This window comes from Uloborus diversus, chromosome 5 (genome assembly GCF_026930045.1).
Source record: "Uloborus diversus isolate 005 chromosome 5, Udiv.v.3.1, whole genome shotgun sequence".
Classification (NCBI taxonomy): domain Eukaryota; kingdom Metazoa; phylum Arthropoda; class Arachnida; order Araneae; family Uloboridae; genus Uloborus; species Uloborus diversus.
The window spans coordinates 30,053,153-30,073,975 of NC_072735.1; the positions used below are offsets into that span (position 1 = coordinate 30,053,153).

Consider the following 20,823-nt stretch of genomic DNA (forward strand, 5'->3'; position numbering starts at 1 on the left):
ATTTTCAAGTTTTAAGTAAAATGCATTTAAAGATTAGTTCCTAGGTAGGCTTTCATTGAAATTGTTTTCTAAATTATGCTGTATAGCAGTAACTACCAGGGATACTAATACAATCTCTTGCCCCAAGACAGAGGAGAGGTTCATCTACCATGTGTACTGGTTATCTCCAAAGTTTTAATTTTGCCACTTACATCCCTTTGCTTCTCACTGCCTCATATTATGTATAAGATCACATACACATATTTTGCATACTGGATTGCAGGGAGTACAGTGAAACCTGTGTATAACGATACTGCCTATAACGATAACCTGTCTATAACAATTTTTTGAGCAATCATGATTACTAATTGTTTTCATTTGACTGTCCTTGATGTCCGGTTCCTTTTTCAACCCCACCGCCCTCTGCAGGCGCATCTCTGGAGCGTCTCCTCTGGTCCTGAGCATACTGTCCCCCGGTAGCCGCTTCTCCTGGTCGGTGGCGTCCATGTCCTAGACACACACGCGCCTTTACACACATACACACACGGCAACCTGCATACACACAAGTCAACTATACACACGTAACCGCCCAAGAGGAGGGACAGGAACTGTTTCTAAAAATAAGCGAGTGCGTTAGTAACCAATGAGTAGGGTCCTGTCATAACTCGTGATTGCGAAAAACATGATTTGAATTCAAAGTTTCAAAATTCAAATTAATTTTGAAAATTCGAGAGGTTTTTTTTTTTTTTGGCCGCAGCAAAATGTCAGCATGAATAATCAAACTGTCTATAACGATAACCTGTCGATTACGATATTTTTTTGGGTCCCAACAGTATCGTTGTAGACAGGTTTTACTGTATAACCTCAGAAAAAATGATGGGAATATCACTGAATTCAAACATCTGTTTTCGTTATATGTATAGATACAAGCTCAATTCTCTGAGAGAACTGGAACAGGTGTTGGTACTAATACTTAATACTCTTTCATAATTTAAAGAGGAAGAATTTAAATTAGTACAAATATTTTGGAACAAAAAAAGACAAATTTTAATAATAAATATTTATTTAAAACTCTACAGTTTTGGAACACTCGTTTCCTCCTTTCCACTTTCTTCATCACTTGAAGAATCGCTACTGGAGCTTTCACTGTCAGAGCTACTTCCTTCAATACCTCCTTTTCTTACAATTGTGTTTAAAACCAGAATTCTAAGGAAAATATTGCACCGAAAAACATCAATAGCCTGTAGGAATACTTTTCTTTTTACTTCAGCATGAAATTAAATTAATAGCACAATTCGAATTATTATGGCATTATTTAGCCACAAAGTAAAGGCAAGATACAAATTGAATAAGATTTGGACGAAAAAATCTCATCCCTGTGATGAAATGAGAGTTTTATTATTCCAGAAACATTGCCAAATATGTCTGGAATAACAAAATTAAGGACACATAAAAAACAAAAGGAATAGCAAATTTCATTCTTATAAAAATAATATTAATGCTTAGAAAAAGTTAATGATATGAAGATAAAAATATGATAAAATAAAAAAACAAAACAAAACTAAGTGTCCTTACTGGTGCAGAAATAATTCTTCCACCATGCTACCCTTACAGATTTTCCAAAAAATGAATAGGAATTTCAAAATATCTCTAATCTGCAATAGTAGTTAAATTAGTTTAAAAATAATGCTTAATGTTTTGGCTTTAATTCATTTTTATTTTCTGTACTTTAAAGTTATTTGTTTGTTAAAACTTGTAGAAATTCCAAGAACAATAATCTAACACTGTCTTTAAGTCTTTTGATTACCATCTATATTTGGCACTTTGTACATTTTAAAACAACTAAAACTTTCAGCATTTTGGCAACCTGTCCACAATGTAATCATCTCTGCATACCTGCCTTGTAATACCTTTGCATACCTGCCGGCTCTAGTATTTCTACCGCCCCAGGCGATATTGACAAGTGCTGTCTCCCCCCCCCCCATTGAATAATAATAATTTTAACATAAAATATTAATATATTAATAAAATAAAAATTATAGTACAGAGCTTAAAATTAAAGTGAGTTTCTATTTGAAATCCAAACTGCGTTTTGCATGTCCAAGCACTGGTACACACTTTAAATTATCTTTTCTAACATTAAAGTAGAGCATCTTATGGCACTGAAGCAAATATTCATATTTTCAAAAGACTTTTAAATTATGCAATTTGCTGCCTCTAAAAATATCCAAGCAGTGGTACACACTCTGAATTATTTATTTTTTTTAGCAACTTATGAATCTAATGGCACTGAAACAGATATTCATACTTAAATTAAAAAAAAGTTTCAACTTTGAACCTTGCTGCCCCTAAAATCTGCTGCCCTAGGCGGCTGGATACCCCAGGAGCCGGGCCTGGTTTTAACCCTTCCAAAAACCCTTCTTTCATCCCCAATACTCAAGTTACGTAGAAACCTTATTGCTCCAGACATAATTTGGTAAAGAAAAATGTGAACATGAAATTATTCTAATATTCCAAAACTATTTGAAACAGAAAAAAAAAAACAAAGGGCTTACTTTTCAGCTTCAGACAAAATCTGGTTTTTAAACATTTCTGTACTTAATTTTTGTAAATCTGTATAAAAATCTGGATAACTTCCTTGTACAGCATAATTTGCACAAATCTATAACCAAGAAAATTGAAATGAATATTTTTTACTATCAGCAGTTAACAGTTAATAAAAATGTACCGTTGATTGAGTATTCAGTAGATTGCACATTATACTTACAAAAGCTTTATCAAAGTCTTTCAGTTGGAAACACATTTCACAGAAACTCAACAAACTTTCTTTCCTAATAAGTAAATACTTATTTAATAAAATTTGAAGTGTAAAAACAATAAATAAGTAAAATGAATAATAAATACTAGCAGAAAGAATTCAAGTTTATTTCAAAAAACCCATGCACTTTTACTGAAGACTGATTTTTAAATTTGTACGACATGAATAATGAAATATAATTGTGCAGCATATATATGTATGTGTGTGTATATATATATATATATATATATATATATATATATATATATATATATATATATATATATATATATAAATGGATGTGGGTGCAAGTGTATGTTCCTTATACAAATCCAGTTTACTTCAGATCTGTGCCAAATTTGGCAGAGCTTCTTTGAAGTTCAGGAATTCACAGAGGTTTTTTTTTTCTTTCTGGATTTAAAAAAAAACTAAAAAAAGGGTCTAAATTTAAATTTTAAGTCATAAAATTGCTGCTTTTTCTACAAGTTTAAAGAATATTTTACATTATATTGATTTCCTTTTATTTTACGCCGGATTGTTGAATGTGCATCATTTGACACAACTTTTATTTTTGAGGTAGACCGTGCAATGCACAAGGCGAAGCAGCTCTCTCTAGTTTCAAATAAATATTTAACTTTATTTTCCTAGTGTTATTGTCCTTGTGATTTAAAACTAATTTAAAATACTAAAAATCTTTACTTTATGGCCTAAAAATGTTGCTACTCGGCAAACTAAATAATATTTGTTTAACTGCGCTATTCTAAACAGTACAACCTTGTAAACTTGAATTTCTCGGGAAGAGAAACAAATTTGATGCATAGAGTTTTTGAGTTATCAAGGTTCTGAAAAAATTACACTAGCCCTCACAACAACTTCCACCATACATCATACATTTTAATAGCTATATATCTATCTAAATAAATTCTATGCAACCACTTTGCATTCCGATTAAAGAGTTATTCTTCTCACAGTTTGACTAAAGTTCATATTTATTTACACCGCAGATTTGATAGAACACTACCTAGTAACTAAGGGATGATGGGGTTGATCGCTCCTCCCTTGAAGGACCCTAAACCAACAATTTTTTGATGTTAGATTGAAAAAAAAAAAAAAAAAAGAAACGGAATATTTAAGGATGTTTTTGAAAAGGTGGGAGTTGCCCCACCTGTTAATGATTTGGATCTGATGTTTAAGAAAAAAAAAAAAAACAGTTCATCTTAATAATAAAGATGGCTAGCAATTACTTTTTAAAGACTTCAATCTCGGAAACTTTCCGGGGTGATAGAACCCAAAAAACCTTCATTTCCCCTAATATCGCAAAAAGTCTCCTAAATTTGTGATTTTAGAACCACAATTTCGGAAAATTTCTGAACGTGCAACAACATAAAAATCATCTAAAATTTTGTTATAAGGACTGAACTTCACACTTTTTATGGGAGAGAGTTCGAACTTCCCTAGCAAAAATGACGGGCCCCTAAAGTTACCACAGCTTGCTAACAATCATGTTTTTGAGACTTTAATTTCAAAAAAATTCTGGTGGTGGATCCCCAAATCTTCCCAAAATATGTGGACCGAAATTGTTTATCCCAAAATATATGTATTACAAATTTTAATGTTTTAGATATATTTTTATATCTAAGCATGATTTTTGCTGTTTTCCTTTGAAATTTCCATTGAATCTGCACCATTTAACAAGCCCTGCCCCCCCCCCTCCTCAAAAATTTGAAATGATGTGCCTGCACGTGGTGAGTCCTGAATCTTTTCAGCACAAGAGAAATGTATGTAAAACATTAAAAAGGATGTTCAATAGTATATTTTCATACTATTATAGCTTAAGAATTTTTGAAATAATATAATTTTTACTTTAAAAATGGTATTTTCAAGCTTTCTAATCGAATTCAAATGATCGACAATGTGCCCCCAAGTTTTTCTATGCATTTCGGTAACTACAAAATGTATTTTTTAAAAAAATATATAAGTCTTTAAAAATTGCCGATTTTTTCTATTTTTTTTCTCAGCTTGAGGGCTCTTGCGCAATTACAAAAATTATTGATAGTTTTTAAAATTATTTTTCTTGTTATTAGGATGCTATTGCGCAAGTTTTCCACGCTAATAGAAATTGATTAGGAAAAAAAAGTTTTTCGACACACCCTACTGTACATCTTTCTCCTGTTGTTTTTATTTGTAAACAAATAAAAAAGACCAACGTCTTGAGGCAATGGCACCGCTCTCCATAATGTTTACTAACTATGGACAAGACAGCAACATACTTTGTCCCCTTCTTTCCTTTCTCACATTTCATCTTAATCCCTCCTTCTCTTCTTGTCACATGTCATACTACACTACATAAAAATATTGTTACAAGAAAACAAGTTATATCAAACTTCTTGTTATGCTCTCCCCCACTTCCCTCTTCACAAATTCACAATTTCACACCCCTTCTCGCCTCAAGCAAGATATCATTTGTGGACGACCAATATGAAAATTTTAATAACTAATAAAAAAGTATTGCAATATAATTTGGCAAGAATTTAAAAGCATTAAAATCAATAATTTCATTTGCACTAAGTCAAAAAATTTTTGAAACAAGAGAAATAAAGAATAAATATAAAATGATTACGCACTCTGGAGGTCCAATTATTTTGTCCTCTTCATCCTTCAACTTCTGTACTATTGACCTAGGAATGAAACACAAATTAGAGCATATTCATAAACCTTTCATATTTATCAGTTCATATAAAGCTTTTGTCTAACTGAATAAAACTATTTAAAAATTATTCTTAAAACTTATTTGCTAAAATGCATACTAGCCTCCAATATTCAGCATTGCTTCTTTTTACAATTTGAAAGTCAAAATTTCTTTATTATTTTGAAACGAGATCAAAATTATAATTGAAGATTTAAAATATTGGTAAATAGATGAAATGATTAAAGCACACATCATTTATGTAGCCATATACATTTAAAAAATAAAATAAAATAAAAACTATTATTGAATGATTTTAACTGATTTCAAAACTCAAATCTATCAGAGTATAGTTTATTTACTTATTTTTTGCCAAAAGTACGCTCTATTTCAGAAGGCCTCATATGGCTTAACAGTTTAAATTTCCTTCTGCCAACAATATGAAAATTTTATTTGCTTATCCTATTTTCAAACAATTCAATGACAAAAGGCATAAGTGGACACTACAGAACAGTATCTTGGCCAGTCAATGTGTAGTTATTTAACATTCAATGCTGCTGTGCTAAGCACAAAAATCGTATTTGCACTTTTTTTCAAAATTGAGTTACGGTCAGCAAATGGACCATAACTCAACATCACACATGCAGGTAGTAATCAAAATAATGGTAACACTCTTTGACAAGTGTGTTGAGAATTGCTACTCTGCCATAAATGTTCTGTTGATAAAGGTGCCTTCTGACTCTAATCACTCACACTGGTGAATCCAGATGGTGATTGAGTTCTCTGGTCATTTTTGCTGATATTGTTCGCTTTTTAGACATTACAATCCTCTTCAATACGGTCGCTTTTACTAAGCTTCTCTTTCCGTCCACTATTTTGCTTTGCCGAACTTGTCTTACCACGCTGTGTGTATGCTGTCATGACTTTAGATACTGTACCTCTAGAAACAGCAAAAAGTTGAGATGTTTCAGTTACACTTGCTTCAGCTAGACGCGCTCCAACAATTTGACCTCTTTTAAAATTTGAGAGGTCCAATATTTCACGCGCTTGAAAAAAAAATCTAAGACGTCCAGAACTTCAGTTAATCCACCATATACTACCAGAATATGTACATTGCTATTTATAAAAATTCCAGATATCTAGTATTCTTTTTTACGTACGAAGCACATTCAAAAATGTCACTTTTATTCACAGGTGTTTCCATTATTTTGGTAACTACCTGTATTTCACATCACATATTTCACCTAAGTTGAATGCTTTATGGTCCATTGCCAATAGGAAATATTTTTCAAAAAAATCTGAAAAAGTTGCATCTGAATCAAATACATGGAGGCACAAAACTTTAAACGGCAATATTTCATTTTGAACTCGGCTGCAGATACGACTATTGTGCTTAGCACGGCAGAAAAGGACTTTGTTCTTCTCAAAATATTGATCACAAAACAATATATTTTTTGAAAAGTTAATGCAAACCCATACAATAAGTGCAAGGGAGACAAAAATAAATCTTACCAAGCCTTTTCAAAATCTTGACCATAAATAAAAGTTTTTAAAACATTCCCTAAAGCAGTGCCTGGCCAACTGAAACAAATAAAAGAAATATTTAAAACATTAAATTAATCCATTAAAGTATTAAATCTCCTTATACTGAGAGTAGTGTTTAAAGAAATTACTAGATACCTAAACAATGTTCGTCTTCCTTTGGATCTGGTTTCCAATTTTTCCACAATTTGCCATAGTATATGAACCAATTGACTTTGCACCTAAGATTGCCCATGTAACAACATAAACTTTTAATAAAAGCAGCAAAATACACATATTTCAAATCATAAAAGTAAATAGAAAAAATATATGCAATATGAAACCTATGAATACAGTAGAAGGAAATATCACTCACTATATTTTACAAAATGATAAATTTAGTGTGACATTGAGAAACATTTATTGTGAAAGTGAAACAAAGTGAATCGAATGGAAATTCAATTTTGTAACGACTTAGACTAACAATATACAGTCGACTCTTAATTACTCGAAGCATTATAACTGAAATATTTCTTTATCTAGAAGCTTCATTTGGTCCCAAACTCTTGAAAAGACTGTGGGATCTTCTTATAATATGAACTATTAATAACTTGAAAGTTTTAGCTGGTTCCTTGGGATTTCGAGCTATCGAGAGTTGACTGTAGATATCATTTATTCATTTGTCTTTCAACTTTAAATAAATGGAGATGGGTCTTTTTTACTAGCTATACCATTATGAGTTGCAATGCTAGTAACATATTACATTGCACCTGGCAAAACTTGCTTACCACACTTGTCAGAAAAATAAGTAATGATTAAATGACTAATTATTTGCATACTGCATCTCTTAAAACTAAAAGGGAGAAAAAAGTCTTACAAAGGGAGAGGGGGGAAGCATTCTCCCCTCTGCTTTTTGGCTGTGAAAATTTACCAATTAGGATTAGTTTGGGGTAGTCAAGAAAGGTTAAATCCTGTACATCTTTTGATTTTCAAAGGAAACATGAAATTCAGATGAATTTCAGGTTGTTTACAAATAAACATAAGTTCTAAAAAACAAAGGACTTAAATTAAATATTTAATGATAATAAATACTTCACGCACAAATTTACACTTTCACAAATTATGATAATAGTATCTTAAAGCAATTTTAAATTCATAAATATTTTTCCTTTTTTATTTTCACTTCAGAAAAGATACCCATTTTTATTTGATCTAATATTATTTCAAACTGATGCAGTGAACTTAACACATCCATACATTTTATCTTTAATATTAAAACAATCGGTCATAAGCATCTATAAAAACATTTTTAGCAAATTTTCAAATATTGAATAATCCTTTGATATATGTTTTCTTTACCGGATATTAGGCATGTGTGTGCCTTTTTGAAAAGGAAAAAAAAATAAGGGGTAATTTATGCAAAACATAGCGATTAAGGTCTTGATGATTATATTGACACAAAGTGCATTCATTAAAAGATATTTTGAAAACAAAATTTGTAAAAAAAAATAAAAATAAATAAATAAAATAAAGACAATAAAATACTACAGACCTGCTCATCATGCTTCATACAACCGGCTGCCTCTGTCATAGCAACAAGGATATTTTCCCTCTCAGTATGTTCAAATATCAAGACATCTACAAAATGAAAAATAAAGACAAATGGAATGAAAATAATCCTTGTTTCTAAAAATTACTGTTCATACAATAAATTGATAGATATTGTTTTTTTTTTAAATTTTTTTAATTAATATCTTTGTAATGAATAAAATTATATAACTCTAAAATCTACCTTTTTTTTTTAGCATTCCTGAGCATAATATCATTCAAACGTATTATAATATATAAAACCACTTAGAAGTAGATTTTTGACAAATAATTATTGATTTTTCTGATCCCATTAAGATCTGCAGGAAACTAGAAGTTTCAGTTTTTTCCACTACACACTCTTAAAAAATTCTCAATGGAAAATAAGGCACTAAACTATAAATATAAAAGGCACTAAACTAAAATACATAATAAAGAATAAAAAATGTGTAACTGAATTTAACAAAATACAGTGAGTGCTGAGTATTTGAATCAGTGGTTATTTGAACCAGCCACTTTAATGAATCAAATCCTCAAAACATAACAAAATCCAGAACTATGAGCGCAGATATGCAAAATTGTAAGGGGGCGCTCAGATATTTTAACCATGGTTTAGAAGGATATTTTTCCCATGGAAGCGGATTTCAGGACAGATTACAGTCATTAAAATTTGACATTTTTAATTACTTATTCATTAATGGCTGGAGAAGAAATGTTTTTACATTTTTGCAAAGAAAAAAGTACTAAAAGCAAGGAAGATCTAATTTCTAAGGGGGGCTCGAGCCTACCCCCCCTTGCCCTCCTATATGGGCGCCCTTGTCCAGAACTGATCTGTGATGTAGTACTATGGAGATATATATTTTTGTTACTCTATATGCAGTGCAGTGACAAATTTAATAATTATAACAACTTTTTTTGCTCCAACAACCCTTATTTTTCAATAACGTTTGTATGAACTCTGGTTATTGTTTTCTGAAATTAACTAAGAAACAGCAAAAATACAAAAAAATTATCAAATTTTACACGGTTTGCCATTGTTTTTCCAGTTTTGTATGTTTTAGAGACCTGTAGGCCTGATTAACCTTTTCTCAACTACAACTGCAAATAGAGGGTGAGTGGTAGCAGTGCATTTTGCTAAAGCTGCTCTGGGACAGCAAAAGTCCAGCCTACGAAACAATAATGTCAATGTTCAATAACAAACATGTCAGCAGCAAAAAGGTTAATTACATTAGTAAGTTTTTGACAATACTCAAAACATAAAATAATTTTTATTTCAAGGGATCATTTTTTGGATTAATAGCATAATTTAACTGTTAATTTATTTTGAACCATAAAAAATATAGATGCATATATATATCGTCGCCGCAGAGCAACCAGCAACAGTCAGATATCCTAGTGATATTCCTGGGATTAGATGTCTCACTATTGCTTTGAGGTGACAATATATATATATTTTGCCACTCCCACAAGTCCTGCAAATCTGAGCTGCAGTTCAATTAGCTTTAAGTGTAAACACAATGGGTGGCTTTTAATATTAAGTTGTGTTAGTTTACAAACATTGAGGCAGAAACATTGGTCACATTCAAATTATTTTTGGCACTATCATTAATTTCCTTTCTCAGAACCAAACTCTTATTGGTCTTAATGATAATTGATAAGATGTTTCACAATTTAATTAATTTACAACTTTCAGCTAATTATCAGCTAACATACAAACAAAATGATGGGTGAGTGATGATAAATATTTACTAGCAGATTTTTAAGAATCAATAATAAAAGGTTAAAAGTGTCACTTATTGACAGGGCTGTGGAGTTGGAGAGTCGGAGTTAGACTGATTTTGGGGTAAAGGAGTTGGAGTCGTTCTAAAAACATGCCGACTCCGGGTTTTTTTTATTTCTTTAATTTTCACTGACTCTCCTTGTGTTTTTAAAAAACTGACTACCAATTAATTTGATTACATGCAACTAATAAGAAAATGCTTGTCATTGTGGCAACCCGTTGGCTTGATTGTTAATCGAGCTTAATGTAACAGCTACCTATGCCATATCCTAGTTTGATTATTTTTTAACTTTATTTAAGTGATAGCAACTGTCAGCAAACAGTTTGGTTGCCTAACATTTCCAAAGTAATCACTTTCAAATAAAATAATAATATATTTTATACCTCAATCTTAGTTATAAAATAGTAAAAGGAATGTATGAATCACTTGAGGAAGTTGGGAAACTTCTGAGGGTGCTTGCTAAATTCATATGAGTGTTGGCTTGGCACAAAAGCGCAAATCCAAAAGATCCAATAAAATATATATATTTTTAAATCTAAAGAATTTATCTAAGAAAGCTTGGTTATCGCTAAAATGTTCAAAATAAAATCAGTACTTGATTTCTTGGTTACAACACTCAATAATTGTAGTTAATCCTAAAATCTTCATATTAAGCTGCCAATCTAAAGCTGCCAATAAAACTAAAATTAAAAATTGAGCCAAGAAATGCAGCTATAGTAAAAGCTATTTATACAAAGCTGTATATCAACACATTTCGGGTAAAATTTGCTCCAGACGTACATGAAATTGACCTCTCCCCCCAAATTAAAGCGAAATTTTCGTTGAAATCTTTAAGATAAAATTTAAGATTTAGGGGAATATTATTGGGGAATTTTTTCAGATTTAAAGTATTTCAATTTTTATAAACTCTGAGATTAAGTTTATGTGGTACCCACCAGATGAGTGTCCCTCGGGAGAGGGGAGGACCTCCACCTGTCAAGAAAAGTTTTTTGACTAAGCAAAAAAAAAAAAAAAATCCCTCAAGTTACAGCTTTCAAAAATTGAAAGCACAGGATTTGATAAAAATCTGTTAGTTCAACATTAAAGGGGGAGCAAATTAATCTTATTCATTTTTTTAAAATGGGATTTTTTAGTAATCTCACTTTAGAAATTGCAACGATTGGATAATTTGATTTTCAAATTGAATTTCTAATGTTGTATACATCTGAGATTTACAATAAAATACAATGTGAAAATTTCATTAAAAGGAATTACTATTTCAATCTCTATTTAAGGTTTCCCCCCCCCCTTCCCATGAGAAAGGGGGATTAGGGGGGAAAATAATAATAAAAAGTGGGAGTCAGAGTTGGAGTCGGATGCTTTAAAATCCAGGAGTTGGAGTCAGAGTGGGCAATTTTTCTTCCGACTCTCCAGCCCCGCTCATTGATACATTTACTTAATTCTTTGGTCTTAACTGAGATATCACATCTAAGACCAAAGAGCACATTTTAAACTACATTGGTAATATTCTTTTAATACTTACCAGAACAGAGCCGTGGTAAGTAAGTATACAACCCATTAAAATGAATAGCCTGTATAATTTCATAAGTAACACTTGGTTCTGGAGTATAAATCTAGAAAGAAAAAAATATTTCAAAGCATTTTATAATAAATCAGAACTTACGTAGGAACACATAAAAATTTTTCAGAAAACTTGATTTCTATAGTTAAAAACTTTTAAGATACAATTGTTGAAATTAGCTGTTAAGAATGTGGAAAGTTTTCAATTATGTACCTTTGTCTTATGCTTTTTATTAATCGCAAATGCTCACCCTTCTTACATTAATCTTTAACTACAAGCTGGTAAGCCTAGATAAAATGGAGAATGGGGTCGTTTCCAAAATTTTAAAAGTATTTTTTTCTGAAAGAGCATGCTTAAAAACAAAGGATCTGACTATTTTTTAGATAATTTGTTTAAGTTTAATATTTTTAAAAATTACTTAAATTGGTGAGTTTTCATTTGTTTCTTGGCGATGACATCACAAATGATGAAATGCCATTCTGTGTTGCCATTCACAGAGCTAAATATTTAATTTGCATCTTTATTCACGTGTATTGGCAACAATATGGTTGATAGCAAGCGTAGTGCAATTTTAATTCGCTGCTTGATTATCATAACGTGGAAACGTAGTAGAAAGATGCGGCAAAGTGCATCATTTGTGACGTCATAAAGACCACACCTTGATTGAAAAATCAGACATTTTAAAAAATTAATTAAAAAAAACTGTTGGGAAAAGGAAAGTATTTTCTGGGTCCATGTTTTTTTTTTTTTTTTTTGCTCATTCTATCCATTTTAATGACTAAAAGTAGCACTTTTGATTGAAGGAAACCACCCCATTATCAGCAAACTCAAATACTTCTTAAACATTTTGGGCAAAAAAAGCTGTGCCTCTCAACTCCAATATCATCTTTAGCAGCAAAAATGCAAAGTTATGTGCAAGTGCATATAAGTGCTCTGCATTATGGAACTAGCATGGTTGTTAAAATATTATGATTAGCAAATGCAGGAGACTGTCCAGGAATTTTCACAGGGTCCATTGATTTTCTGAAAAATGAAATAATTTTGTGGAAAACCAAATGATTTTGTGAGAAATTAAATTTGAAATTTCAAAAATTCTACATATTAGTAATGTATTGGGAGGGGGGGGGGGGGTCAAGACATAAATTATGCCACTGAAATTTTTTGGGGGTTGTTTTAAGAGTATTTTTTCTTTTTCAATAACAGAGGGTGGAGGGGGTAACATTCTTGGGAGTTTCATTTTCAAGACGGAGGGGAAGGGGTGCGCTATTACTCTTGGAGGGGATGGGTCCCGAATGCTTAAAAATCTTTACACCATTCAACATTCTAAATTTTTCACATTTTATGTCTCCAATCATAAAATAAGGACAATACTGTTACAAGAAGTATTTGACTTGTTAAACCATTTTTTATTTTTTTCAATCTCTACGTAAACAACTTTTCAACTAAACGATTTTACTAAAATGAAGAGAAATTATATTTGTTTGCCCCTGAACAAGTTGTAGTAAGCATCGAAAACGTAAAAAATCAGATCCTCATTGGAGATGTTCAAATATCTCAATTTTCAAAATGAAAGCGTTGAAAAGTTTAAAAGCGGCCTATAACTAATTTATTTAAGTAAAATTATTTTACAATTGCATTTTAAAGATCTACTATGAACAACAAGTACTATCTAAGTAGTTGAAACAAAAATAAAATTGGACCAGGAACACAAATTTTTACCTTTTGACTCAAAGAACAGATTTTTGCTTAAGGATGTTTAATCTGAAGTCAAACAAATCTAACAAAATCGATTCTCATTTTTAATGCAAAGAGATTGCAGTTTTCAAAATGAAGGCATCAAAAGTATAAAAACGGCAAAGAAAAGAATTTATTAAAGCGAACTAAATTTAGAATGGAACTTAAGCAGGTCTACATGATGAATATCATTAACAATTAACAGCATATCGCCAAAAATGTGGGATAAGGAAAAAACTTGTGGAAGTGGGGAGATACAATAGCATAACAAAAAATACCGGAGTTCCCGTGTCAACACACAAATGAAAATTCGGAATTCCGGTGCATAACTGGAACACAATCATTTCTGCACTAAGCTCAATAAAAAACATGAAAATGCTAAAAATGAACAATATTACAACTATACCCCTTTTACATTTTCCCAATGCATTTAATTAGGAACGTTTAAAAATACTCTTTTATTGACTGTTTGCATGTTGCAATACACAAGAGCTGTTCTCTGTTTAGTTTAGCATCAAAAGTTTAAAACTTATAATATTCTCCCAAACTGATGTTAAAACATCTTACTATAAAAGCAAAAATATTGCCAAGCTGGTAAAAATGTTGGAATATTTTTCAATTTAGCCGTTATAAAAGTCTAACACAAGATGCTCAAAGGCAATAGCTTAAAAGCTGGTAACTGTATCTCAAGCCATCATTTTTTCTATCTATCTGTTTGTAGTTCTAAGTTCAAATTTTTGATTTTGCTTGTCAGAGGCGTAGCTAGACCCGACTTTCGGGGGGGGGGGGTTTCTTCTTATATATATATATATATATATATATATATATATATATATGTGTGTGTGTGTAAATTTCTTTAGTATTAAAAAAAATAAGAGGGAGGTGAATCTTACATACTTTGGAATGGGGTGCCCCAATTCCGATACTTGTGTCAAACAAAACAAAAGCAAAGAATTTTTTATTTTTTTAATGTTATGGAAAATTCAACTTTTTTTTCTTTTCCTTCCATTTAATTTAAATTGAAATTTTCTAGCAACGTCTTGTCAACACCAGTCTCTCCAAATCAGGGGGAAATCAAATATCTGATAAGTGTGTTCCGTTCATTTCAGTGTGACTGCTTAATTTAGAGGCTAACACACATCTACAAAAGCTGGCATCCCTGAAAGCTAATAGATACTTCCATTTCCGCCTGTAAACTGGATGTTTGACTTTCAATCTCATCGGTGGTCAGACTATAAAGATATTATATTTATAAAGATATATCTATAAAGATATTTATTTTTATTTTATTAGCTGCTTTAGAATTTACATAAATATCTATTTGAGAGAGCAACAGCAATTTTCGGGTATTATGAACAGAAGTCTTTTTTATTTTCTACTTTTTAATCTGAACCAAGGTAATAGAAATAATCTAGATTCATCTCGTTTTTAAACATTTTATTCATGTAATGCTATGCAGTTTTTCTTTTGAATTAGAATAAAATTACCTTCAGAAGGGTCCGATGGGACTAACGCTGCTTTGCAGACTGTACTTCGTTTTCTTCAGACGACGTTAACTTTCTCTTTTTAGAGCAATCCTTTTCGTCATTTTAATTTTTTTCTTTCAGTTGAAAAAAGCTTGTTATCGGTCTTGTTCGTTTCATTATGCAACAACTTTCACTTAGAATGTACTACTTTAAACAGACTGTACGTTTCCAAAAGAATACGTAGTAAATACTGGCTGAAGAATCAATGTGATTGCAATGGATACTCTGGTTAGCAAAGGTAGTTTTGACTATGACCTGTGACACACACGAGACCAGACCAACAAAAACCTCTATCGTCTCGAATTCCGGTTATGCAATCATTTTCGGATTCGAAGCCCAATGATCTTCAAAGCAGCAAACAAGAACATTTTCATCAACTCAGAAACAGAGGAATTGTCTTCGAGAGCTGAGGAGGCAGTAAATGCGTTCCACGAATAGGCTTTCCAGGAAGATTAACCAAAGGATAGTCGTTTCGCGCACTCTCTTGGAAGAGGAGTTAAAGGGTGAAATTCACAGGTTTGGCATGTTAAGATGAACATTAAAGTTCATAGTTAAAGGTCATTCAAGTTAAAAGCCATTTCGCTCTCTTATCTGGATTAGTACTGTTCTTTGGTTGCTCTCTTTCTTAAAATTGTGATTCCTTAGAAAACCGAAATGATAGGAGTGAAAAGAAAGTATAAGTTTTTTTTGAAGTGATGAAAAAAGGAAAATCGTAGACTACTGGCCAAGTTAGATTTGCTGCAATTGCTAACCTCAAGAGGATAAATAATGAATCCAAAAAAAAATCAGGTACCAAATAGCAATAAAAGACTTTTTCTTGAAAAAGATATGCTTAAAGTTTCTTTTACTGTCAAAATGATTCCTTAAACTCGCAATAAAGCACTTAATAATGTAATAATAGAATAAATACCTAACAAAACTAATAAAGAGGAATTTTAATCAAGAGCCCATATTGTCTTTAGTATAGATTTCAAATTTTCACCATCATATTTCAAATTTCTATAAAAAGTTTCTTAAAGCCTCCGTAATTCAAAACCTCATTATCTCGATTTTTTTTAAATGTGAAATTCAAAATATACAGATTCGACTGTATGCAATAGTCTCACTGCGCGGCTCATAAAATTAAACATATTTAAAAATTTGCAGAATCTATGACAAAGAAAGGCTGCCTATACGTGGATTTAACAAACTATCTCATTTCTAAAGCGAAGTGTCAAATTTCAATTATCAAAAAATTGTCGCAGCAGAGGGAGGCGTCTTTATACTTGAGGGTCACTCATGGGCAGATTTTCAATGGCATTGGGGGAGGGGGGGAGAGAAGTGAATTTTTGACCTTTGTTACACAGAAAAACGTTGTAGTGATTTTCTTTCTTTTTCCTCTTTTTTTCTTTCTCTCCCCTCTTCTTTTTCTCTTTTTTTTTTTTTTTTGACACTAACGTTTCGGGGGGGGGGGGTTGTCCCCAAACCCCCCCCCTTAACTACGCCCCTGATGCTTGTCTTATCTAATTTTTTTTTCGTTCAAATCATAAGCAGGAGGGGGAAGGGGGGGGGGGGTATCTTATGCAGTATTTTCAAGGGGCAAGTGACTGCATTTTTAGAGAAATCTGAACAACAACAGCTGAGCCATTTCATTTTTGGAGCCATTTCATTTTTGTTTTGGCTGGAAAAAACAAACAAGCCAAATTATAGAAGCAAAGCAACCAACTTGATTTAACGTTAATTTCTTTTTAAAAAAACAAACTACACAAGTAAGAAGTAATATTTGGCAGTAGTTGGTGATTTATCATTTGCGCACGCATCACAGAAATGATAAATTTTTTGTTACAGAATTAGCAGATCAGATCCGTACATAAGCTGATCCCCTAATTAAAAAAGTTAAGAAATTATCAGGTTTTACTGGAAATCTGAGGTATTTTTATTTCAGATTTTCTCTTTCAATCAAGAATTTTGCTTCTTCAGGAATTTTTGTCAATTGATTGTTATATAAAAATGCAATCAAACTTTGGTAAAACAGTTCAGGGCAATAAAAGTAAAAAAATGAAACTTACATTTGGGACATACTTCTCATAAAACACCATCATTTTATCTAAATCTTCAACTTCACATAATAATCTAAAAAAGGATTTGCTGAAGAAAAGAAGATTAATAAATAAACCATAAAGTACCAGTAAAGAAATCAATATTACCTGAAAATGTATTTTGACATTACAAACAACCAAAAATTACAATTTTATCCTTATTTTCTATATAAGATAATTTTTTATGAATGACTACTTTTTCTTAAGTAGGAAATTTATAATTATATCTTTAAAGGCAAATCATAGCATAAGCATAAGTTTTAAAAATATATCAAAATCACTAGGGCGCATAAGAATAAACTGATCCTACTACACGTAATATTTGTTCTTTGCAAACTTTAAGGAAGAGATTTGTGACCACTAAACAAGAGAATAAATGCTCAAAAAACAAAAAAGTATAACGAAAGCCACAAAAATATTTCAGTTTTACATTTTCAAATTGTAAATACTACTACATGTTTAGGTGGCAATGAAAGAGAATTAATTATACTTTTTTTATATAAGCCAACTCTTTGTAAACACAAAAGGTTTCAGAACTAAATTAATAAATTAGCCTCAAATAAAAACGTTGATTGATCAAACTCTCTATCTATATTATTTTCATCAGTGAACATTGAAATCTTTTAATGGGTCTGAATATGTATGAGTGTGATATATGTTTTTTTCTTTTGCGAAAATTTCAACTCAGTGAGCTAAATTCGAGGTGACGTATATATTTATTTTTTATTGAAAAAAACGTTTTTTTTTTTTTTGTGGTAAGTATATTTGTTACACTGCGTCAGGATTATTTTGAATATTCAGTGGCAGCTTAAATGCTGAATGAGCTGTTCTGCATCCATCCAATAAAGTTATTGCAATGCCAAATGATGCAACGGATAATGCGATGTCATCACTATATCATATTTGATGATTTATGATGATACTCATTTTGGCAAGAATTGGCAAAATGAGAAATGTTTTGCTAGTTTCACATGGTGCATCTACCCCACCCACTTCCCCCGAAAAAAATGCACCTTGACCCACCAAAACTGCCAGAGGTATAATCAAAATGTCACTATCCAGATTTTTTTTTTTGACACTTTTTTTTTTCAAAATTGGGAATCAAAAAATACCTATAAACTCAAAGTTTCACATTTCCATTCTTTAATCCCTGCAAAAGAATCAAAGAGTGAAATTGAAAATCATTGCAAAAGCTTTGCTTAAATTATTCAAGCATTGTATTTTTTAACAAATAGCAGATGGCAACAAATAAAAATTTCAAATCTTTGAGAGTTTTTCGATGTTTTGCCAAAGCATCGTGTAATTTTTGACACTTGATAGCCAAAAAAAATTCTAGATAGAGACACACTAATTACCTATTGGTATGATATATACATTACGACCTATTCTCATACCTGCCAAATACACATAAAAAATTTCATAAAAAACGGTTAAGCTGTTTTGGAGGGGTTCAAACACAAACACCGTGACATGACAGTAGAGAATCAAAGAGCGAAATTGAAAACCATTGCAAAAGCCTTGCTTAAATTAGTTTCAAACATATTATTTGTTACAAATAGAAAATGGCAAAAAACAAAATTTTAAATCATTGAGAATTTTCAAAGTGCCATCTAATGGGGCCATGTCCCGATAATTTGCCAGAATATCGCAAAAAAAAAAAAAAAAAATCTAAAAAGGGACTTCCAAACTATCTAGCGATATGAAATATACTTTATGTCCTATTCTTATACCTAACAAATTCACATAAAAAATATCATAAAAATCGGTCGAATTGTTATAAAGGAGGTCAATAACTAACACCGTGACAGGTGACTTTTATATATTAGATTAATGCAATGATACTTCAATAAATAGTCATATCTTGGCTGCGTGGTATGTAAGCAGAACCACTGACAGCAGAGGGCTAGACCTATATGTGGGGCAAATTTTCCAAAAAATTTCCCAGAACAACTCATGAAAGAAAAAAAATTTCCACACTTTTATCTAACTCTTTTGAAGGAACACCAAGGAAAAAGTACTGACATTTTCTGGTAATAATTTAGTTTTATCTGATTGTTAATTAAAAACAAATGTAAAAGATAGACTGCATAGAAATAATGAGAAATATCCCATTTGCAATATTTCCGACTATGTAAAAACTAGTGCCCTTTTTTAAAAAAAGAATGCAAAGAAGCTACAAGAAATTGAAAAGCAAAATTTTACCGACATTGGTTCAGAATGCACACAACAGTAAAATAAAAATTGCAGTGTAGGAAAAATTTTTCACAAAAATCATGATCTCAAAAACTAACCATTAAAAAAAATTGCATAAACAAAACTTTTGTACAAAAAAATTTTGAAAAAAACGAAACTTTCAAAAATATGAACACTAAGCAATTCTGATCATGAATGTGTTTCTGCAGTAATTTGCAATTTTTGTGCATTAATACGTTAGTAATTCATTCATTAAATTTTCAAGCACAAAGGTATTTATTTTTTATGTAAATTACATTTCCCTACTTTTTAAAATGCTCATTTTCGAAAAATAAATGTAAGAAAACATTGCTTTTTTTTTTAGAAAGTAAGGGATAAACTTATGGGTGATTTTTCAATTTTTCTGACATTTTATTTAACTAGGGGAAAGAAAAAAAAAGGGAATTTTTCAATGAAAAACTAGCTTTTTTTCACAATTAAATGCAAAATATTCGATTTTTGCCATAATTTGACTGAAACAGTAGCTCTTCAAAACAGTAGCTTTAGTCACTTTTTAGTTGACAGTGGGACTTCTGCCATACAGTTTGTGCCCTATTTCACAAAAAATACATTCTTCAATAAAAAAAAGGGGAAAACTAAACAATAACTTACTAATATAAAGACTCTAAAATTGCATTGCCTAGAAGTTTACAATTGTTGCCGAACTCCAGAAGTTTGTTAATACGATAAGCTAATTCTTTGTCACGGGCATTTTTCCAACACTGGAAGAAGTCAATTAACAAAAATTATTCATGTAAAAGTTCATTGTAACTTCAATAATTTCTGAAGATAATATTGTTATGAATACAAGCAAAAAAAATCAATTATATTAGAAATTTATAGCTTACCAATTCCATAGCAGCACAGAAAAATCGAACTGAAAATAAATTTAGGTATGATTAATGGAGTTAGAAAAAAAGAAACTGAGTGAAAAGAAAAGTTAAATAATGAGATACTTAATGTAAACAAGAAATCAGAAACAAAGCTTATTCACTAAATATGTGTTTTAAAACATAAGTTAACAATTAAAATAATGACCCATAAAAGCAAAACAAGCGGATAAAATAACATTAACGATAGTAGATTAACAATTAATTCTCATCTTATTGCTCACTTATCACAAACACAGTAACACTGGGGAACAATGATTCGGCTGACTTAGATCTGTGACAGGTTTTTGAATAAATTTTGGTCTCTAAATTTAAAATGATCTCAATTTCAGTCAATTCAATTCAGTTGAAAATAATCTCAATTTTTAATTCTACTTACGACTGAACTTGACCAATTCACAAAATGAAAATACAAATCATAAAAAAAAGAAGAAAAGAAAATATTTTTTAG

General features: G+C 31.0%; 1 protein-coding gene across 1 annotated transcript in view; it reads right to left on the reverse strand.

The window, feature by feature from the left end:
• Positions 1-1,052: 1,052 nt before the first annotated feature.
• LOC129222521 (protein PTCD3 homolog, mitochondrial-like) overlaps positions 1,053-20,823 on the reverse strand; it is a 79,384-nt gene continuing 59,613 nt past the window's right edge. Inside the window, exons 16-26 of the mRNA XM_054857033.1 lie at positions 20,331-20,359; positions 20,095-20,204; positions 17,221-17,299; positions 11,874-11,964; positions 8,536-8,621; positions 7,143-7,225; positions 6,975-7,043; positions 5,401-5,454; positions 2,747-2,810; positions 2,535-2,641; positions 1,053-1,185 (exon numbers count right to left, since the gene is read on the reverse strand). Coding sequence (XP_054713008.1) covers positions 1,053-1,185; positions 2,535-2,641; positions 2,747-2,810; positions 5,401-5,454; positions 6,975-7,043; positions 7,143-7,225; positions 8,536-8,621; positions 11,874-11,964; positions 17,221-17,299; positions 20,095-20,204; positions 20,331-20,359 — 905 coding nt within the window. The remainder of the gene's footprint in view (positions 1,186-2,534; positions 2,642-2,746; positions 2,811-5,400; positions 5,455-6,974; positions 7,044-7,142; positions 7,226-8,535; positions 8,622-11,873; positions 11,965-17,220; positions 17,300-20,094; positions 20,205-20,330; positions 20,360-20,823) is intronic.